Here is a 24393-nt window from a genome sequence, read left to right as displayed (position 1 = left end):
CCATCCTCTTCCTCTGTATACTCTCCTGTACTTCCCAATTCCACCACCAGGTTTCCTTTTCCAGTCTGGCAACTCTTCCCTACCACCTAGTGCCTGTCTCACCTACTCCCTAAACTCAACTTTGCAGTCTTCCTTTTTCAAATTCCACCATTTGATCCTTGGTTCTGCCCTCACTCTCTTCCTCTTCTTGCTCTCCAACGTCATCCTACAGATCACCATCCTATGCGGCTTAACTACACTTTCCCCTGTCACCACTTTGCATTCTTCAAACTCCTTCAGATTGATTCTTCTGCATAGGATGTAATCTACCTGTGTGCATCTTCCTCCACTCTTGTACGTCATCCTATGTTTCTCCCTCTTCTTAAAGTACATATTCACCACAGCCATGTCCATCCTTTTGGCAAAATCCACTATCCTCTGACCTTCTTCATTCCTCTCATTGACACCATACCTACCCATCACCTCCTCGTCTCCTCTGTTCCCTTCACCAACATGTCCGTTGAAATCCGCTCCAATCACCACTTTCAGTCTGTTGGGTACACTGTTCATCACTTCATCCAACTCACTCCAAAAATCTTCTTTCTCACCCATTCCATACCCAACTTATTGGGCATATGCACTAACAACACTCATCATCACACCTCCAATTTCCAGCTTCATAACCATTACTCTGTCTGACACTCTTTTCACCTCCAAAACACTCTTGACATACTATTCCTTCAGAATAACCCCTACTCCATTCCTCCTCCTATCCACACCATGATAGAACAATTTCAATCCACCTCCAATCCACCTGGCCTTACTCCCCTTCCATTTAGTCTCTTGAGCGCACAATATATCAACCTTCCTTCTCTCCATCGTATTTGCTAACTCTCTCCCCTTACCAGTCATACTGCCAACATTCAAAGTTCATACCCTCAGTTCCACTCTCTTTACTTTCCTCCTCTCCTCCTGCCTCCGGATACGTCTACCCCTCTTCTTCTCCTTCTTCTTCTTTGGCCAACAGTAGCCCAATTTCCGCCAGCATCCCGTTGCTAACAGTACTGGTGGCGGTCGTTGTTAACCCGGGGCTCTACCGATCCAGTATGGAAATTTGTATGGTTGTCCGCATATTGATTTGGCAAAATTTTACACAGGATGCCCTTCCTGATGTAACCCTTCCCATTTATCCGGGCTTGGGACCGGCACAAAGAAACACACTGGTTTGTGCATCCCCTGTGGCTGGGTTCTTCTGTTTCTCATTAACATTAAATCATTTGGTTATTAGAAATTGATATGATAGGGTACTACTCTTTTTGCAGCTCTGATTTACTAATGTTAAGCAGAAATGATATGTTGTTTGGCTTGTTAAATGCTGATCTAGCATAAACATGTTTTTCTGTGGTTTTTGTACTCCCAAGTCATAATATCAGTGATTGTATCAGCAGAAGGACCTCATAAATGTGCAGAATTGTCTTGCTTGTTATACAGCAACATGACAGTGCAGAATACATTAACCATAGAAACCAGAAGAGTTCATCAGGGGACAAGTGGAAGATCTTAGACTAACCTAGGTAATCTGTTAATTTAAGTCTAGTCAAGCAAGCAAAAAACTTAAAGGATTGGTGTTTTATTTAACTTTTTTTGTGGCATAACAGTCAGTTATATACATTCTGTTTCAGCTCAAAGTGAATGTTGGTTTTGGCTACAATGTAAACCTTGAGGGTAGTATTATTACAGGGAAATCCTGAAAACCATTTCATCATTTAAATAAATATCTATACATATTATTCTTGGACAGCATTCTGGCACAGTGGTTAGTCTTCTGCCTTTACTGATCTTGGGACCAAGGTTCAATTCCCAAGATCCAGTTTCCATATTTATTGTGTGTATTAACATAACATTCTCAAATCTGCTTAATCACATTCATGGTCATCTGGGTGCAAAGTGCAGCACTGGGGAGAAGGCAGGAATTAGACCTGCAAAGACAGTGGCCAGTCATGCGCATACCTGCACTCAGTTGCACAAGATAATTTAAGGTTTTATAGGATTAAGGTGAGGATTATGTAGCAGCAGAATTGGAGTACCCAAAGGAAAGCTCAAGTAGACATGGGAAAAGTTAGCATTTTTTTGCTAAGACCTTTACACTTGGCTTGTTTAAATGGTTTTACCCCAGCTCTTATCAATTTCAGTATGATACTTTGTTGGAAATTTAATGATTACCAAATTGTAGACCATGGTCCACTCCACCAAAGAAAAAGAAACCGTGTTTCATTTTTAGTAACTACATACGTGGAGGTGATTTTCTGTAACAATACTTTATATTGTACTTTAGCTAGTGCTGCCAAAGAGTAGTTTTTAAATTAGAAAAAAATAATTCTGTCCACAGCCTTCATCAAATAAAATAACCCTTACTGGAAGAGGCAGTGAAAAATTCCATCTAACTAATATCAATACAAAATGTTTATTGAAGACTGTATCTTAAATTACACAGAATTCCTAATATTTACACAGTATACACTATTGATATTACATTCTGTGCTGTATACCATACATACGTCAAATTAAAAAAACATTTTTACTATACAAAATCAAAACTTTAAATTAGTCGTGCAGTTCTCTAGATTCTGTTGAAATATTGCTTTGAACATCTGCAGTCTATTACTTTCCAAAAGTTGACTAAATAAATAAATAGTGTAAAATTAACAGTCATTTTTAGATAAGACATTACTACTTCCACAGATCAACACCCACAGTTCATCTCACTTAAATATTAGGCGTGGTGAACAGTCCGGACACTTATAAGCAGACACTGAATCCATGTGAATTTCCCCTTGGGGATTAGTAAAGTATCTATCTATCAATCTATCTAATGCCAAGGAAGCCAAAAAGAAGTATTAGAAATGGTTTATTATAACAGAAATAATAAAGTACAGGGAGTGCAAAGATATTGAAAATGAGTGTAAATGCAAATAAGCATTAAAGCCTAAAGCTGTTAAAAGGTTAGGCAAATCCCATGTCATCCATCCATGCATGACAGAAAGTAGCAGAAGGCCACAAATATGAAGTTATGTCTGTGGAGTGTTTACTTGCTGGATTTTTTGCATTACATCGGGGTATAGTGCCACCCAATAAGTGGAGTGCCTATGTCTCTGGCAATTGCCAGTGCATTTAACTTTCATGGCATCTTATAGTCTGACTAATGATTCCCTTGTTTACAATGTTACTTAACAAAATGCAATCTTTTAATATCCATTTGCTAGACATTAGTATACAATAGTATTTTGTATGGTATTTAAATTTCTTATCTTTGTTGCATTTTGAATTTAAAGCCTAATGTTGGATGTTTATTGGCCAAGACACAAATGTACTGTGAAGAGAATAGTATAGATTCAAAGTAATAGAAACAATACAGAAGAATAATCCAACTATCTGATTGCCAAGTGTAATGTAATGAAACATTTATATGGCATGAAATACTTTTTCGTATTTGGTCAATATTAATATATTGTCTTTCTCCATTGGAACCACAGTAACACTAATCTATAGAATGTGTTAAATTATCAGGATATGCTCTAATTCTGATTAGAATACATCTTGAATGGTATACAGAGTAATCCAAAACTTTACCCTTATTTACTTCATTACTTTATTGGAAGGTGTAAGGCCTGTTAATCATGTTTTTTCTATTAGAATCATCAACACAAAATGACTGTTTGCTTTACAATACAATACAGTACAATACAATTTATTTTTTGTATAGCCCAAAATCACACAAGAAGTGCCGCAATGGGCTTTAACAGGCTTGACAGCCCCCCAGCCTTGACTTTCTAAGAAGACAAGAAAAAAACTCCCAAAGAAACCCTTGTAGGGAAAAAATGGAAGAAACCTTGGGAAAGGCAGTTCAAAGAGAGACCCCTTTCCATGTAGGTTGGGCGTGCAGTGGGTGTCAAAAAGAAGGGGGTCAATACAATACAGTACAATACAAAGAACAGAACATATCCTCAATGCAGTATAAAAATAAAAATTTTAGAAGTACAGAGTAGAATTTAATAGTAGATGATATCACATGATATGATTTGGATTTTTTTTAGAGTCCTGGAGACCTCATCCATCAAGCAACCTTCCCCATTCGGCCATTCCACAGCTGAAATAGCGCTAATCCAATGAAAAGACTCCTCTTTCCCACGATTCCTGCAATCCCCCATCAGTACTATGTGATCATAATTTATAGCCAAATTAGATAAAAGGTTGCTAAATTCAGTCATGAACAATGAATATGGCCCTGGTGGTCTGTAGACTAGGACTATAAATGTGCTGGAATCTGTTTTAATATTTAAAATGAATGCCTCAAAGGATGTAAAGTCGCCTAAATTTTTAGACATTATTTGCATTTTGTTACAATGAATTATTCCAAGGCCTCCTCCTTGACCAGAATCTCTAGACTTATGAAGGAACGAGTATCCATCTGGTGACGTATCAGCTAGGGGAACAGTGTCACATTTACTAAGCCAGGTTTCAGTGAGAAGTCACAGATCAGATTTTGTACTTAATATAATATAATTTACCAAAACAGCTTTACTACCAAGAGAGCGAATGTTCGATAAGCAGCATTTAAAACTGCATGCTTCTTTCTGAACAGGTGATATATTTTTTGTTTTAATTTGAAGTAAATTTCTATTACAGATGCCTCTGGTGGAGGGTCTGGTCTTATCCCTTGGTCTAATTATACACCTTATTTTTTGGTTATCAAGTAATTTAAGGTTTGCATCAAGACTAAATTTACTGGATGCCCCACAACAGGGGCTGCTTTGCCTTCTATTAATTTCCACATTGTGTTATCCCAGACAAGCTGTGCTATTTTTGCCATTTTTATAGATCTCATTCTGTATTATGATCAGCCTTCTGTGCATGTTGATTAGCGCATTCTAGTAAGAGTTTCACTGAACTCTAAATCTGTACATGTAACAATTTGACCCTGTGAACTTACTGTCAAAATGTTTTAGGAAAGATATTTTTACTACCTTACTGTTGTTTTTGAATCTATAATTGTACTAAGAACAGAATGATACAATGGGCTGTACTTGACCTGTGCTTTGTGACTCATATTTTTGTATCATCACCAGCATTTATATGCTGTTCTAGAATTATTAATTTTTTAAAATCTTTTTCAGAGTTTATAACATGCTTAAAGTTACATATGAATAATACATTTTTTTAACAGAAAAATTAAAAATTAGCCTCCAATCCTTTTGGATTGCTTGTTTTCTTCTGTAATACTTCAATGGAGTCTTACTGTGTCCTTTTCATTTTAAACTGTTAATATGTTTTTACACAAGTAATGTTTAGGTATATTATGTTATTGCAAAATATTAACCAAAGTTTTATTGCATACCTGGTGCATTATGTGGTTTATTATTATTTTTTTGTTCATCTTAAATAGGCTTATAGGTTTAGATAAGTTTAGATGAAGATCCATTCATGCTCATTGAATGATCTCATGCAATATTTTCAACAGAAATATTGTTTTAATACAAAACCTGCATTAAGAAACTTAATACCTCTGTTTTAAACTGTTTTCTTTTACTTATCACACAGAAAAGTGAAAGGAGGAAATGTTGATGTTCATCCAACTGAGAAGGCACTTGTTGTTCATTATGAAGTGGAAGCCACCATTCTAGGGGAGACTGGGGACCCAATGCTTGGTGAACGCAAAGAAAGTCAGAAAATGTATGTTAATATTTTAGATTTATATCCCTTTTAACTTTAATCTGCACCTGCTTGGTTATTTCTGTACTTCAGTCACATTTAACATTTTTTTAATCAACTAGTGAAAACAAAAATGTTATTTTTCTTAAAACAGAGTACAAAGGTATTATCAACAGATTTCAAATTTATTTTTATCTTCTGTTGTGTCCTAGTATCCGTCTTAAGAGTTTAAATGCCAATACTGATATTGCATCTCTAGCAAGAAAAGTTGTGGAAGAATGCAAGCTAATCCATCCATCAAAACTACCTGAAGTGGAACAGCTGTTATTCTACCTACAGAACAGAAGAGACATGATTCATGGGAGAGGTAACTTTTAAATGTGCTCAGGTGATGCTAACTGGCGAATCTTAATCTAATACATATGAGACATGGAATCTGAGTGTGTCCTGTGAGACAGGTGTCTGATCCATTGTTGACTCCTGCCTTGTGATTGCTGCTGCTGAGGCAGCTCTCCATGACCCTTTAATGGAAAAAACAGTCTCAGAAAGAACTGTGTACAAAATGTTAAAAGTGAATGAGAATATTACTACTACATGAACTTGATTGACAGAGCTTTGTCATTTACTCTTTGTAGAAAAGAAAGAAAAAAAATTGAGTAAACCAAAGGATCCACCTCCTTTTGAAGGCATGGAGGTATGCTAATTGCTTTGATTAATTATTTTCCTTATATTGATGGAGTCTTCCTCTGCAAGTTTAATGAAACATTTTTTATTTGGTGTTTTCAGATTGATGAAATTGCCAACATAAATGACATGGACAACTACATAGATTTGCTATATGAAGACAATGCAGATAAAGTACGAGGTTCTGCTCTTATCCTTCAGCTTGCTCGAAACCCTGACAACCTTGAGGAATTGCTGCAGAATGGTAGGACAAAGCTCATAAAATGTCTTTTATACATTTATATTATAAAATTGATGTTGATCTATATTTTTTTAAATATTAGCAATAGCATTTAAAAATATTCTGTATTAAACAGAGTATTTTGATAAGCTACTGTTTCCTTTTTTTCCTTCACTTTACGAGTATTGTTTACTCTGGCTGAGAAATGTCACTCAATCAATTCAATCTTGGAATTTGATTCTAAGACATCCCATATTATTCAAAGTAAAGTTACCGTATCAAAAGTTACTGTTAGCTTGCTTACACTTTATTTAGTTTAACGTTTTGTGAGTGTTCCAAGATAAATAAGATTATTTTTGAGTCTCAAACTAAGTGAAGATTCATTTTTAGCTTATTACAGGTTCACTTAAAAAATTCAAAACTGTAATTTGGGAGAGTTGCACATCCAAACTGTATTAGCAGTGACACAAGTCCAATGCCGAATTAAATCCGTTGATTACTGGATATTTCATTTGAAATAAGAAAAAGATATGCCCTCACTAGATTATAGAAATCAAGGTAAATGCCAAAAACGTAAAAGTATTTTGTTACTGTGATTTAATTTTGTCTTTTAAATAGTATATCTTGAAATGTGAACACAAGTAAATATGTGTTACACTATTTCCTTTAATCATTTACTATTTTCTAACAATAGAAAAGTTTTCTAGAATTAATGAACATCATTAAACTATACTGAAAAACAATTACATTTCTTAATTTTTTTCATATCCTGCTTAATTACTTAACACTAGAATTACCAGAGCCTACGAAAAAACTCGTAAATCCGTCCCACCTTAAATCGCTTCTTAAAACCGTTCTCACCTCTCCACCAGCATCTTTTGTTAATCTAAATGTGCTGATAAAAGAAAAGCTGCAAGTAGCCGGCTATTCCATCCCCCCACCGACTTAGAACGTGCACAAACTTCTCCCAGCTCATGACTTCATTGATTTTCTGGGAGTGAAGTGGAGTTTTGGAGTGGAAATAATAGATCGTTGTTTGGAACACACGCATTTCATGTCTGTTCCATTTCTACAGTAATCTGTGTAAACACATTGTTAAAACAGAAACGTTTTTTATATTCTAGTAGTAGATGACAAAATGTAGGCATAAACTATATAATGTATGAAGCCTGAAGTCCAAATATCAAAGAAATATTTTCACAGAAGGTACAAATCTAACACAACAATTGCGCTTTTATTCAGAAATATAACTGCAGAAACAAAAAGCCGCCTTAACATGCGACATTGACACTTGTTTATTATGACTAGTAGTAGTTAGGTGGGACGGATTTACAAGTTTTTTCGTAGGCTCTGGTAATTCTAGTGTTAAGGAGTTGCAAGGTATTAGACTAAGTTGCTATTCAGTTGCAGTGTCCACATGTTATATGCTGCTTAACCATGCAGTTTATTTTGCATACTAGTGCGGGGTCATTAAAGGTAGTATTGTTCAATTTTGCATTATATATCTACAGCATGTAACAGTATTAAATAAAGTACTCTTCAGCTTAGAGAAAACAATTTTGCTGTATTTCTTTCTGATTAGATACTCGTTCACCTCCATTTCTTGCCACAGTTACATTTTACAATTAAATTATTTTGCATAATACTGATTCTTTGTTCCATCTCTGGTTGTAGTAGCCATTTATACTGGAGTATAGAGCCACATTACAGTTCAAAGAATATCCTTCAAATTGTCACTACTCTGTCTACCTTATTTAACTTAAAGTTCTCTTTTGTTTAAGCTTCTTTAATGCATTTACAGCTTTGGCCTGTATTTCATACTTTTAATCTGCTCACTTTACCATTTTGTTGGCACATAATTTGGCATTTTTGATATTTCTGCAACTACTGTAAATCATTTAGCAAACACTTCAATATTTTTATATACTTCATGTTCTATATATATTATCACATGTATTTTTATTATTTGTATTACTTTTTATTTGAATGTTCTTGTTTAGAAACTGCCTTAGGGGCCCTGGCAAGAGTCCTTAGAGAGGATTGGAAACAAAGTGTGGATCTTGCTACCAATATTATCTACATTTTTTTCTGCTTTTCAAGGTAAGGGAATAATTAACTACAGTGCCAAGGATGGACATTTTTAATGTTTGATATTGGTAATAAAAAATTTGGGGAAGTATTATTTTGTGTATAACTATAGTCAGTATAAGCATTATCAAACATTTTGGTGCAGTTATCTACTGCTAAATTTGTTTTAATTAAAATAAAGTTAATTTGTTTGGTTAATTTGTTTATATGGTTTATTTGGCTGATGAGTTCTGACATTGAGACAGACCATTACCTGCTGCTTTATTTAGAAATTGTATCTTCATTTAGCTGAAGATGGTTACTTATAAGACTATTTACATTTGAGTCTAACTACTTTTCATTATTTTAATTTTGGTACAATTTGAGTAAGAAGGTTTTTAAAATTAATACTAATTATGCCCAACCTTAGTACATAATATATTTGGTCATGTGGTAGAGACAGCATCTATGTTTTTATCTGTTCCAAAGTCAAATTGATCCAAAGCTGTTTGTGCCTTATTAATTGTCATTGCAAATGCCAATCTAACAGGAAATTGTTTGCGTGTAAAAGTAAAAGGCAAATTTGAATCTGATGGAGTCAGTGTAATCCGGAGAATAAGGACAGTTTGTGAGGTAGCAGATGTGATAGTCTTGCACTCCAGTACATTGCGGTGAATGCTGGTAACAGAAAGTCTAGTGCCATTACAGAGATGGATCTCCTCAACCATGTGCAAATCCATGCAACACAAACATTTGTCTGCAGCCACGCTGATGTGACGTCACCTTCCCACTATCCTCTTACTGAAAAACATTTACAAATGCATTTCACACTTTCAATGCAACATTTGCTCAAAAACCTTCACGCTCCAGAAATATCTCAAAGCACATTTAAACACACACTCCACTGATCAAACACATTCCACACAGGTCTTGCAATGCACTAATTGTTCGAAAATGTTCCGACTGCAGAGATATCTCAAGGCACATTTAAAATCACACTCCACTGAATGAATTATGCAATGTGAACATTGCCAGCAATGCTTCAAAACAACTTGTGCTCTCAAGAAGCACTTAAAAACTCATTCCTTTCAGTGTCAACTCTCGAACCCCATGCACAGTCATCGCATTCAGTTTTACGCTGCTTTTCAAGAAGATACCGCCATTCCCGTCCAAGAACATAACATTGGCCTACCTACCGTAGTATGTATTTCTTGTAATGCTCTTCATTGGCCATCAGAGGAGTTGGCGGGCCTGGCCCTGTCATGTGTATCCCATGGTCTTACAGTTGGTGGGCGGGGCTCTGTGAGTTGGCGGGCTGGGCTCTCTGTCTTGTGTTTGTCTTGCGTGCCCTTAGTGAATGGCGGGCGGGGCTCTGTCGTGTATTCCCCATGACTGGGGAGGAGGGTTAGAGTTGGCGGTCGTGGCTCTCTGTCTTGCGTGCAGTGAAAAGCCAATGTGGCTCAGAGGTACATGTGGACTTTTGCACAGACGAAAGCGACTGGTGAGTTGTTGCGTGCGGGCACATGAGCAGGCAGTGCACATGCCTCGAGAGTGACGCTGGATGCGGGAGGATGGTTACAGTTGGCGTGCGTGGCTCTGTCGTGCATATCCCATGATGCGGTAGGAGGGTTAGAGTTGGCGGGCGGGGCTCTGTCGAGCATATCCCATGGTCTTAGAGTTGGTGGGCGTGGCTCTCTGTCTTGCTTGCGCTCACTGTCTTGCGTGCCCTTAGTGAATTATATATATAGATGTTGTTAGATAATGAAAGATTTGCAAACAATAACACTAAATTATGATATGTATTAAGGAATGGTAACAACAACAACATTTATTTATATAGCACATTTTCATACAAACTGTAGCTCAAAGTGCTTTACATAATAAAGAACAGAAAAATAAAAGACACAATAAGAAAATAAAATAAGTCAACATTAATTAACATACTGCTTCTTTATAGATAACTGGCCTCCAACATCATCATTTGTAACTACAAGTTTCTTGTAGATCTTGGGCAGTCTTGTCATGGAGGAATGCATCCTTTAGAGAACTCCTTCACCTTAGTGAAATGTGTGGATTGTATCAACAGCGTATCAGCTGTTTTTTTTTTTTCTTCATCCATTTTGGTAAAGACTTGTGTGTGAATTCTGAAACCTTGTCTTGCTTAATGACCCTAGCAAAGATTCCTTAAGCTATCACAGACACTGGATGGCAGAGTGTCAACTAGCAAATCTTCCCCCAAATATCACATCAGCTTTATCTTTGACTTTTTATTAACACTCTTATGGTGCAGCGCAGTGTTACTATAGCTTTTCAGGGCTTACATATGCCTAGCAGTTCCACTTTACACTTGTCTGCCCAGAAACTATTGAGTTTTGGCTTGGTATAATATGTTTTGGGGATGTGTTTGATTGTACCCTGAGGTGTAGTCTTGTTTTGTCCAGGATTGCTACCTGCAGCCAGCAATTCCGAGATAGGATGTGGCCCCAACAACTCTGAACTGGATTGCAATAGGTTTGCTAAAAAGTTTTGTGCTTTTTTTCATTTTTTATTTTCCCTCCTTCAGTTTACAACTACATCTGATAATTCAATCATATTCAATATATAGAGCAACATTGAGGGTGTGGCGGATGTCTGCCGACTGGCTGACCAACCACAAGCAGTACCTGGTAGGTGATCACCCAAATATCAGTCTGTAATCAAAATATACGATAAAATATGTGGTAAATGTCTGGCTTAATTGAACTTTATTGCCAGGCAACAAATCTTTTGGAAATTAGTTTTGGTGTTGCAGCTACAGATAAAAACAAACAACATCAAACACAAGTACAATACTCGATATTGTATGTGACATCATCACATTGTAGCAGCCTTAAACAATACTATTGCACAAACCTACAATAAATGCACAAATCATTCTTACAATATATAGAACTGCACTCTTAGCCCATTCAATTATAGTGTTTTAATGGTAAACTTCATTCATGTTGAACAGTATTTTGGAGGTCTGGAGATACATAGGTGAGCCAGAAACTGTGATTGATCAGAGTGACTGCAGTTGGGAAGAAGCTGTTTTTGTGCAATATGTTTCTTGCCTTGAATGACTGCTAAAGGTTTCCTGACAATAGTGTTTTAAATAGATGGTTACTTGGGTAAGTGTTTTCTTTAATTTTATTGTATACTAGCTTGCTGACTCAAGATGTATGTACAGTAAGTCCTGAACAGAATGCAATCTCAGACAGTCATTTCTACTTTCTGCACAACTTGCTGCAGTTTCTGTATTGAATGAGCAGACAGTGATGTTCTTCAATAACTGCTCTTTAAAACTGAACCAACAATTAGGAAAGATTACTCTTTTTAAGTTGGCAGAGAAAAAACATACCCTGTTGAAAATTTTTGATATCAGAGTACAGACAAGAAATTTAGATGACTCCACATTTTTGAATGTGACACCCTTTATACTTAGGGGTCTAGGCAAACATAATGTCTCCTAAAACTCCTATTTCCACTTTTAAGTATATTCAGGTTCATATTGTTGACTGAACACCAACAACCCTCCTACTCTGACTTCATCTGATATTTTATGCAATCTCCATTAGTTAATGCCATTTGTCAAACTTAAGCAGTTTTATAGACATGTCACTGGAGGTGCGGTCATTGATATAGAAGAAGAAACAAAGAGATGACTGAAAACACCCATGAGATAACCCTGTGCTTTAGTCAGGAACTATGGCTGATGTTTGCTCAGTTTCACAGTCTGGCATCTGTTTCTCAGAAAGTCAAAGATACAGAGGAATGTGGCATAGTCCAATATTAGTATTCTGTGAAGAGGCTCTGATATGTTCAATGCTAAACCAAAATTCACAAATATAAACCTACCCTAAGCATCCAGAAAGTCTAAATTCTGCCAAATACCATGGAAAAGTCTTGTTAAGTGCATCATCATTATTTCTGTTGGTACGCTAATTAAACTGAAAAGGGTTTAGAAAAGAAACTAGGAAAGACATGGCATACAGAGAAAATAGATGGTCAAATGTTTCTGTTATTACTGAGGTTATTGCCACTGATTTTTGGTCTATAATTATTATCATCAGAAATGTTTTGCTTTTTGGACGCTGCCATAATTTTTGAATACTTTTGAAACAGTCAGGCTTGTGTTTTGTAATCAATAATAATCTATTGCTCTTTCCCAACAGGAATAATCATTTGTGGAAAAAAAATTTCATAGTTGTTAATATGTTGGTGCATTCATTTTTAACTGCCCTCTCTAACTCATAAGCTTCTTTTTTGTATACAGCTTTATCTCTGTATTTATAAGTTTTGTCTTTAGATCCCATAGCACATGAACATAGCCAAACACTGAAACTTGTCCGCTTTAAAATTTAAATGTGGCCAGATTTTATTCGGAACAGTATACTTTCATTTAAAAAAGAAAAAAATGCAAAGCTTTGCATTTCACTACATTATTTTTATAAAACACCAGTGACATAATATTTCATTTGGTACAGAAATATGTACATTAACATGGTATTGTTATAATTATGCTTCCTTAATTTAAAATTAAAGTCAGTAATGACATTGTTTTAAAAATATGCAGTCTTTTGCTGTCATCTTAGTCTATATAAATGTGGCAAAGCTTAAGATGGGCTATTTAATTTCTAATAAAAAAGCAAAAAACAATAGTAACATTTTTCCAAAACACTTGTGAATTATCTTACATGTATCTCATTTAGTATAGCACAGGTTATACATATGAGGACACTTTTGTAAGAGTTTAATAACTATATATAATTCTTACATATTACTTGCATTCTTGGGACCTGTACTGTACTTTTTACTGTACTTTTAATATTTATAGATATTTTGTGAAGCTTCTTGAAACTTTCAAATTTAGTGGTAAGTTCAGTAGCTGTATCTGTGCTTGCTAGTTTTTATTATCATTTTATAAACTGTTGAAGAAACGACCGTCACCCACTGGGTGACCTAAAACTTGTAAGAGAAATTTTAAATCCTAACCATTTATCATCTTTGAAGAGGGAGCACTCCTATTACAGGATGCTATAACTAGACGCACACAGCATTCTGCAACAAGGTTGGACACCTTTTCTGCTAGATGAGGTCTTTTTTATACACAAGTAAAAGGTACAAAATTAGATTACTCGCATTATACCAAGTTTCTTATCATTGGCTGCTTCCAGTTGCTAACCAGACACAGGGCAAAATGAACCATGCTAAGTTATAAGTAAATACAGTCAGCAAAAACACATAGATCATTAATGTCAAGCATCACATGTTTGCTTTGCCATTTTCAGCTCCTTTCTTTATTAGCACTGAAGCTGAAGGCAGCTTACTTTCACATGCAGTAATTAAACATATACAGTAGTTTCCTGCTGACAGCCCAATGTAGTCTGCTTGCATCCCACCTCAGATGCTCTAAGTTACCTGGAAAAGCTTTTACATTATATATTGAACTTTGCCAAATGTGCTTAATTACTTTAAGATATAAAATCCAAACTTTACAACTATTAATTAATTTGTCTTATATTTTATTTACCACAAATCATATGCATTTCATATTTGAAAATGTTAGTTATCTTTGAAAATCATAGCTGATATACAGTAAAAATAAAAGAGGCATTTACTCAACTGAGACAACTGAGACTGTGTAAAATGGCATTACTGAAAAAATGAACCTATTGTGTTTGAAGTAGTAGTTTAATATTTTTTCTTCTTTTCCCAAGCTTTTCACAATTCCATGGATTGATCACTCATTACAAAATTGGTGCCCTATGTATGAACATCATTGATCATGAACTTAAGAGGCATGACTTGTGGCAGGATGAATTGCTCAAGAAAAAGAAGGCTAATATCCTTTTTTGAGAAATGAACAACATTAATTTTGTTTGCAATGTCACATTGCTGTTTTTTTTAATTTTGCTGTTAAAACTTTACAATTGTTTCACTGTAAAATCGGTCACAATAGGTCCTGCACATTCTTACATGCAGATTTGTTTATTAATTTTATTAGAATATCTTGATAAATATATAAGCATATGATCACTGTTTGCCAGAATACACCATAGTATTAATTTCAACATTCAGTATCTAACAGATTCCTCTGATAGGTCAATTTTGTGATGAAATTATTATTTTCCTCTTAATAGTAGTAGACTGAATCACCACAGAGTAGTGTATTACTGAATTTTTATGCTAATCAATCTCTTAACATAAGTTTAATTGAAGATGATCCAGATAATCAAAGTATAAAGAAAGACTATGAGAAAACATACAAGAAATATCAAGGGCTTGTCGTTAAGCAAGAACAGTTATTAAGAGGTATAAAAACCATGTTGTTCTTTAAGTTAATATGTTCATTACTTTCGCCTTTGCTTAATTTTAATTTAATTAAATGTGTTTAAGTAATTTTATGTTTTCATGTTGTTTGAAGTTGCCCTGTACTTGCTTTTGAACTTGGCTGAAGATACTCGAACAGAACTGAAAATGAGGAATAAAAACATTGTTCACATGTTGGTTAAAACGCTGGACAGAAATAATTTTGAACTCCTTATTCTTGTGGTGTCATTCTTAAAGAAGCTCAGCATCTTCATGGAAAACAAAAATGATATGGTAATTTTTTTTTAATGACAAACATTCCATGTATTACAGTAAGCTTCTAATGTGTTTTGTTTTATTGCTTATTTTTAATGTTATGATGTGGTATTTTCTTTTTTGTCATTCACAAAAGAGAAGATTGATTTTAATGCTAGCTTTTTTAGTCTTTCTTTTAAATTGGAGGCTTGTATTTGTTTATTTGTTATTTGTTAGTTTTTTTTTATAAAAAAGAAATAAAAGGCAGAGTACCTTGCCCACCTTTGATTAGTTTTGTTCCACATCTCATGAAAAAATATGTACTAAATTAGTTGCAATGAAAAAAAACTTTCTATCTTCACAGATTATCACTCCTATGGTTTGGACAAAGTGTAAATTCTGCCTCCACTTTTAAATAGCCAATCACTTTTGAAATGTTTATATGAAAATGCTCTGTTGTCTCTCCATCTTAAATTTTACTCATTAATAATCTTGTTGAACCCTTTGTGGCCTGAATTGTTAATGGAGTTTGTATTTTGCAGGACTTAAAATAACTTGGATATTATTACTGTATATTTATTTAAAAATTAAAAAAGTATAAATTCCATCTGAGCACCACAAAGCACTAACCATCTATAGTTCGCAGTTTCATTCTTCTGTAGACAGTCACTATCTAAGTACCCTTCCCACAATTCCTAAATATAAACTGTTATCCACCAGTACTCCTAGGTTTGCTTCTTTAAAGACTGTCTCAAGCAGTTTCCCTTCAATTTATATGAAAATCATATATTCTTTTGTACCATAACAATTTGTTTATTCCATCTTATACTAAACGTTCTCTGCCTGTCCCGTAATATAAAGTTCTTTCAGGCTTCTGCTATAAAAATGTTTCTATACTGAGTCCACGTTCTTTACTAATTTGTTTAAGAAAATAAGTAATGGTATGTGATTTTAAAGCTGATCCCAAAGGAACACTTTTGAAATATATTAAGGACAAACCTACCCTCCTGGTAATTGGCATTTATTTTCTGCCTTTCAGCTGTTTTCAAAGTTGCCAGTATTTTTCTATATTCACCACTTAGTTTAACAAGGAGTCAAATAATGTGGGATGGGCAGAACTCTTTGGACATCTCTCTTGACTGCTGAAGGAAATTTAATAAGTAGTTGTCAAATGAAATCAAATTATGAAAAACATTTTAACAGTACTTCTTGTAAAATCTATTGGAGAGATAAGTATAGCTGTTCATACTGTAGTTCTGTGTTTGAAGTTTTTGTTGTAGGTCCTTTTGCTGAAACATAGACAAACAGAGACAGAGGTGAATAGATATTAAAAGAAGTATTCAGACCCCTTTACTTGTTACACATTTTGTTATTTTGCAGCCTTTTTTTTTTTGGACATCATAAACCATAAGGTGCATACCAATTCTGCGCGAGCAGGAACACTCAATAAATATTCTGAAGGAATCATTTTATGACCTGAATAGTACCAATCAGAAAACATCATCGCACTAATGCAATATATATACGCTTGGGACGCTTCATGGCAGCCGCCCTGGGCGACGGTGATTCCCCAACCACCCGCAGGGCTCCATGGGAGATGGAGTCCTCCACAGCTTGGTTGGCCGCTAGGGGCTGTCTGCTTCCCACAGCCCGGCTGGACGAGTCTTCAGCCCCACCCGGAAGTGCAATTAGGACCAGGTGGTTAATCACCTGGGCGCTTCGGTGGGCTATAAAAGGGCCCAGCCACCACCACTCGAGGAGCCAGAGTTGGGAGGAAGGAGACGAAGCTTGTCTGGGAGGAGTGGTGGAGCGAGGTGGAGAATTGTTTGTGTTTGGTACTTTTGGGACTGTGTTTGGGCTGTGTGGTACGGGGAAGACGTGTCCTACAGCCGAAGAAAATTAATAAAGTCTTTGTGCTGTTTAAACGTGCCTTTGTGTCCATCTGTGTCGGGTCAGGTGCCTATATAGCACCTTTGTTACTATATATATATATATATATATATATATATATATATATATATACACAGATGGACACAAAATACCCGCGTTTCGCAGCGGAGAAGTAGTGTGTTAAAGAAGTAATGAAAAAGAAAAGGAAACATTTTGAAAATAACGTAACATGATTGTCAATGTAATTGTTTTGTCACTGTTGTGAGTGATGAGTGTTGCTGTCACATATATATATATATATATATATATATATATATATATATATATATATATATATATATATATATATATATATATATATATATATATATATATATACATATATATATATATATATACATATATATATATATATATATATATATATATACATATAAATATAAACATACAGTGGTGTGAAAAACTATATGCCCCCTTCCTGATTTTTTATTCTTTTGCATGTTTGTCACACAAAATGTTTCTGATCATCAAACACATTTAACCATTAGTCAAATATAACACAAGTAAACACAAAATGCAGTTTTTAAATGATGGTTTTATTATTTAGGGAGAAAAAATCCAAACCTACATGGCCCTGTGTGAAAAGTAATTGCCCCTTGTTAAAAATAACCTAACTGTGGTGTATCACACCTGAGTTCAATTTCCGTAGCCACCCCAGGCCTGATTACTGCCATACCTGTTTCAATCAAGAAATCACTTAAATAGGAGCTGCCTGACACAGAGAAGTAGACCAAAAGCACCTCAAAAGCTAGACATCATGCCAAGATCCAAAGAAATTCAGGAACAAATGAGAACAGAAGTAATTGAGATCTATCAGTCTGGTAAAGGTTATAAAGCCATTTCTAAAGCTTTGGGACTCCAGCAAACCACAGTGAGAGCCATTATCCACAAATGGCAAAAACATGGAACAGTGGTGAACTTTCCCAGGAGTGGCCGGCCCACCAAAATTACCCCAAGAGCGCAGAGACGACTCATCCGAGAGGTCACAAAGACCCCAGGACAACGTCTAAAGAACTGCAGGTCTCACTTGCCTCAATTAAGGTCAGTGTTCACGACTCCACCATAAGAAAGAGACTGGGCAAAAACAGCCTGCATGGCAGATTTCCAAGACGCAAACCACTGTTAAGCAAAAAGAACATTAGGGCTCATCTCAATTTTGCTAAGAAACATCTCAATGATTGCCAAGACTTTTGGGAAAATACCTTGTGGACTGATGAGACAAAAGTTGAACTTTTTGGAAGACAAATGTCCCGTTACATCTGGCGTAAAAGGAACACAGCATTTCAGAAAAGAACATCATACCAACAGTAAAATATGGTGGTGGTAGTGTGATGGTCTGGGGTTGTTTTGCTGCTTCAGGACCTGGAAGGCTTGCTGTGATAGATGGAACCATGAATTCTACTGTCTACCAAAAATCCTGAAGGAGAATGTCCGCCATCTGTTCGTCAACTCAAGCTGAAGCAATCTTGGGTGCTGCAACAGGACAATGACCCAAAACACACCAGCAAATCCACCTCTGAATGGCTGAAGAAAAACAAAATGAAGACTTTGGAGTGGCCTAGTCAAAGTCCTGACCTGAATCCAATTGAGATGCTTTGGCATGACTTTAAAAAGGCGGTTCATGCTAGAAAACCCTCAAATAAAGCTGAATTACAACAATTCTGCAAAGATGAGTAGGCCAAAATTCCTCCAGAGCTGTAAAAGACTCATTGCAAGTTATCAAAGCGCTTGATTGCAGTTATTGCTGCTAAGGGTGGCCCAACCAGTTATTAGGTTCAGGGGGCAATTACTTTTTCACACAGGGCCATGTAGGTTTGGATTTTTTTTTCTTCCCTAAATAATAAAACCATCATTTAAAAACTGCATTTTGTGTTTACTTGTGTTATATTTGACTAATGGTTAAATGTGTTTGATGATCAGAAACATTTTGTGTGACAAACATGCAAAAGAATAAGAAATCAGGAAGGGGGCAAATAGTTTTTCACACCACTGTATGTGTCCATATAAATATATATATATATATATATATATATATATATATATATATATATATATATATATATATATATATATATATATATATATATATATATATATATATATAAATATATATATATATATATACACACACACACACACACACTCTTTGGGGTGCGAGCATGCGAGCAACTGTTGCTGGGGGTGGCAGAATCCATCAAGGAAGAAAAATGAAAAACATTATTTGTACAAAATCTTTATTTATCCATTCCTAAATAATTAAATGGGCAAGCTATTTCGGATCAGTACAATACACTGTTTGTTAAAACAGAGGACTCCCACTCTTACATGCAAGTCTGCGTGGATATTATGAACTATCATATCTGTTCAAGTTCTATTTAAATTTTAAATAGAAGGAATTTTTATTTAGTCGACAGAAATATCTTTGGTAGGAATGGAAGTTAAATGTAGGCATCATTGCATAAATTTTTTTTCACCATACAAATGTAAAGAGTAAATTCGCCTTACATTTCAACCAAAGATATTTGTGTCGACTAAATCAGGGGTGTCAAAATCCAAAACACACTTTAGGCCGCGGGCCGAACAGGATAAACATTTATTGAACACACTAAAACTAAACTTTTAAAACTTAACTTTTTTGAACATAAATATGAATAAAAACAGACAGGAATATTATTCCGGAATAAATCAACTCAAACCTTAAATAACTTATAATATTTTGCTCTCCATAAAAATATATCCTGTCAAAATTATACAAATTCAAATATGAACATGCTGCATAACAAAACCTGGAAATATAAATAAAATGTGTTCTTTTCAGCAATAACAAATCAAATCATTCAGTTGTCTTTGCTCATATGTCATTTTATCAGAGCTGGACACCTGGCTTTTTTTTTGGCAACAAGTTTGTTTATGTTTGGTGTGAGGTTCTGTGTTGTGGAGATTCTCAGGATGGACTGCAGGTGCTCATCAGTGAGGCGACTCCTGTGTGCTGTTTTGTTAGTCTTCATCACTGAGAAGAGCTTCTCGCACAGATATGTGCTACCAAACATTCACAAGGTTCGAGCCGCATGTAGAAGGAGCTGGAGCATTTTTGCGGGAATGGAGTGAATAAACTGTGCGGGCCGTGCAGTATCGTACTTTGCCTTCAGTGAGCAATTACACTGCATCTCAATCACCTCCATCTGAATCTGCACAGGTGCAGTTTCCACATCGACGGCAAATGGGTTGCGAAACAACTCAAAATTGTTTTTATGTTCTTTAAAGCCACCAAAGCGCCGTGCGAACTCAGTGCGCTCAGTTTATCAGCAAAGTGCGTATTTGGGAACAGTAAACACCGTTGTGCGGACTTGGTTCAACATTACTTGGCAAGAGGGAAAGTGGGGCAAGTTGCACTGGTGCATTTGTGTCTCCCATAAAAGCAGCTTCACTTGAAATCACTTTGTGATTTTGCACGGGTAAAAATGTCTGCTGAAGTGTCAGATTCTTCTTTAACTCTTCTGCTTTCTGTATCTTGTGCATTGCATTCAGGTCTTTCAGGTTATCCTGATGTTTTGTCTCATAGTGCCGTTCTAGATTAAATTCTGTAATTACAGCCACATTAGCTCCACAAATGAGACACACGGGTTTACCGGCAATGTCAGTAAACATATACTCAGCCTCCCATCGGTTTTTAAAGGCTCTATTTTCAGAATCAACTTTTCTCTTTGGCATCGTGTGGGCTAGCTTGGCAATAACTTGCAGCATCATAAGCTAGACTTGACTAACGCGGTAAGTGTTCGGCAAGGCAGCTGAAGTGCTGCATTATGGGATCTGTAGTTTATTGTGTTACCAGCGCTTCATATCCCCGGGCCATTAATAACAATAATCTATAAAATGATCTCGCGGGTCGGATATAATTACACGCCGGGTCGGATGTGGCCCGAGGGCCTTGAGTTTGACACATATGGACTAAATAGAACTTGAAAAGATATATTTTTTCAAATGTGATCGCGCAACTTTTGTAAGGAAGCTGTATGGAATGAGCCTGCCAAATTTCAGCCTTCTACCTATACGGGAAGTTGGAGAATTAGTGATGAGTCAGTGAGTCAGTCAGTAAGTCAGTGAGGGCTTTGCCTTTTATTTGTGTGTGTGTGTATATATATATATATATATATATATATATATATATATATATATATATATATATATATATATATATATATATATATATATATATATATATTTTTTTTTTTCCAAATATATATCTTTTCTTGTCTTAATCGGCACACTTACAGGACAAAAGACGCTGACGGAGAGGTGCGAATGGATTTAAGGTGGGCTAAATTTATGAGTTTTCTTGTAGGCTCGTAATTCTACTGTTAAGGATCTGCAGAGAAGAAAGGCAGAAAATCCTCAAATCCAGGTCTACAAAGCTTGTTGCATCATACCCAAGGACTCTATGTTGTAATTATTGCCAAAGATTCTTGAACAAAGTCCTCAGTAAATGATCGGAATACTTGTATCAATGTGACATTTCAGCTTATTTATTTTTAATCAATTTTCAAAAAAATCCCAAAATCCTGTGATTCTGGTGTATTTTATGTTATTTAAAGATGATAAAAATTAATTTAAAGAATTTAATCATAAGGTGGGTATATAACAAAATTTTAAATAAGTGAAGCGTTCTGAATACTTTCTGAATGCACTGTATTGCTCTCTGAAAATGTATGGTGTTTGCTTATAATTTTAAGTTTATAGTTTTCTCTGCTCCTAATTGTGCTGAAACATTATAATTTCATATACGTATGCTTACTGTGTATGGGAGACAGAGAAAGTTTCTGATTCACTGGGTTTTAGAATCTTCAAAGACCTGTCTTTACATATACAGGTATGTGTATATGAGCATGATGCTAATTGTGATTGTTACGTTTCGGATTTTTACTTTTACACAAAATATAAATCAACCTTTATCAATCAGTTTGCTGGAAATTAATTAGTTGGTTTCAATTTTTTCCACTTTTTGAATGTTTGGATAGTTGTCTTTCTCCTTTAACGGCAAGTAATACTAAAAGCAGAGTGTATCAATGTAGGCAGTATCCAACCACTATTCCCTGAACTCAAACTTGCATCATCAGATTAAAGAGTAGAGGTAGCAAGGATAAAAAGTAACCTGTTCAAATGCTTACCCATTTGAACAGCTGCCCCATTTTTTTTTAATAGGCTGATCTGTCTTGATTTCCTTATTCTTTCAATATAATTGATATTTATCTATAAATTTTGTATATTTCATTTTTCATTATTTTGCTTAGAACATTGTAAAATTGGTGTACTATACACTCAGGTTTTCTACTGTATGTTAGTACTTATAAGAATAAGTTTGATTGTAGAATTTTTTTGAAATCCGTCTTTAACAATTATTTTGGCAAATCAAACATTTCCTCTTGGAAATAAAAAAGAGTTGAATTCCATTTTTTCAGGCTTTGAGTAGCCAACCCTTTTCAACAGTTCTGTTGAATATTTGTTTTACGTACAGCATATATTTCTCAATTACATTAAGAATTAACGGTAGCAACATGCAGGATCCTTCAGATTTTTTTAAGCTTATCTTTTTAAAACTTTGTGTACCTCATATATTACTGAGAGTGGCTAGTTTGTTTTTATTATAAGGAACCATTTTATGACTTGTTATACTTCACATTTAGTGAAAGCATAGCCAGATTTTGTAAGTCTTGTAGACTAAATTGAAGTGGGCTATAAGACCCAAAAGGAAAACGTCATGCCTGTGACCCAAGTCTACAAAGTATCCAGAAGAGTTATTTTTGCTCTCTTTTGCAAGAAACCGTTTAGAAATGAGTAATTGCTAATATTGTATATTTTTGCCTGTTGTCTTAACTATTTGAGAGGCAAAAAAAATGCTCTTGGGACATAAGACATTTAGGTGAAAAGTGGCTTGAATTGCTAAAAGTACAGTTCTTAATTTTGTCTCCATTCTTTTGTTCTGTTTAGATTTAAACCAGTATGCACACATAATCTATACAAAAAAATAATACACTGATATTTTTGGTTTTTACATTACATATTAACACATAGTTGTTATGTTGATTTTTTATTTATGTTAATTTGTTTGTTTATAGTAATCTAAAAGCTTTTATTCATGTGTTAGCACCTTACGTGAATGAGAAATCAGCATAGTGATTGTATGCCTAAATGAAGACCAGATCAATGTAGTATTTTACTCATTATTTAAATTTGACCTCGGACCAAAATAAAGAAGAGTGTTAACAACTTAAAACGTGTTGAAATGAGAAACACAGAGAATGATTTAGATAGGCAGATGTTTCATGTTATAGGGCAGATGAAGTTTATTAAAGATTAACTGAGGCAGTGCAAGCTGCATTTCAGAATTTCTTTTTTATTCAACACCTTGAAAAGACTTTTGGCAGACTTATGCATATGTAATAGGATATCTCACAAACTTTTTGTGTGATCTAATATTTGATTTTAGAATTCTTATAGCACAATGACTGTTAGGTGCACATATTCAAGTGATACTTCATGCAAGTTAATTTATATATGCAATTTTAGATCAAAACTGACTTTGCTTTTCTATGATTGAATACTATGCTTAAGTTTATATTGTATCTGTAAGATTAGCTCATTTCTTTTTTGACATTTTAAAATATACATACTGTGCGTTCTGCATCATAATTATGTTTTGCTTATTCAAGCGCTAAGTTCAGTTGTACAATGTTTTATTCATAAATGGAAGAATGTTATTCACAAACAAAGACTGTACATTTACACATCAGCTTTCTTGGTATAAATCCTCCAATGTTCTTGTCATAAACCTTGTAACTGAGTCTTTTAACATGATCCAGAATGCTAATATGTCATGTGGAAAAGGAAGAAAATTGTACTTTTGTTATTGCTTTATGTTTCCATTCATAGGCTGAAATGGATATTATTGAGAAATTGGCTAAACTGATTCCATGTGACCATGAAGACCTGCTGAATATCACTCTGCGTCTTCTACTCAATCTGTCCTTTGATACCAACCTTAGGAACAAGATGGTGCAAGTGGGACTGCTGCCAAAACTAACTGCACTTATAGGTAACTTTCAAGCTTTACACCAGTTATCTGAATTTTAGTGAATTGCATTAAATTTGTAATAAAGTAAAATAAAATAAACTTAAATTAGGTGTTTATTTACAGTCAACAA

The 24393-nt window shown here is 35.0% G+C and overlaps 1 protein-coding gene across 1 annotated transcript in view; it reads left to right on the top strand.

Annotated features, from left to right (window-relative positions):
• Positions 1-24393, top strand: part of kifap3a (kinesin-associated protein 3a) — a 124772-nt gene that overhangs the window by 17294 nt on the left and 83085 nt on the right. Inside the window, exons 2-10 of the mRNA XM_039734496.1 lie at positions 5578-5709; positions 5901-6055; positions 6324-6382; positions 6475-6616; positions 8593-8692; positions 14398-14522; positions 14894-14992; positions 15105-15283; positions 24122-24284. Coding sequence (XP_039590430.1) covers positions 5578-5709; positions 5901-6055; positions 6324-6382; positions 6475-6616; positions 8593-8692; positions 14398-14522; positions 14894-14992; positions 15105-15283; positions 24122-24284 — 1154 coding nt within the window. The remainder of the gene's footprint in view (positions 1-5577; positions 5710-5900; positions 6056-6323; positions 6383-6474; positions 6617-8592; positions 8693-14397; positions 14523-14893; positions 14993-15104; positions 15284-24121; positions 24285-24393) is intronic.

This window comes from Polypterus senegalus, chromosome 14, assembly GCF_016835505.1.
Source record: "Polypterus senegalus isolate Bchr_013 chromosome 14, ASM1683550v1, whole genome shotgun sequence".
NCBI lineage: Eukaryota > Metazoa > Chordata > Cladistia > Polypteriformes > Polypteridae > Polypterus > Polypterus senegalus.
This window is presented reverse-complemented; position numbering and strand designations above follow the sequence as displayed.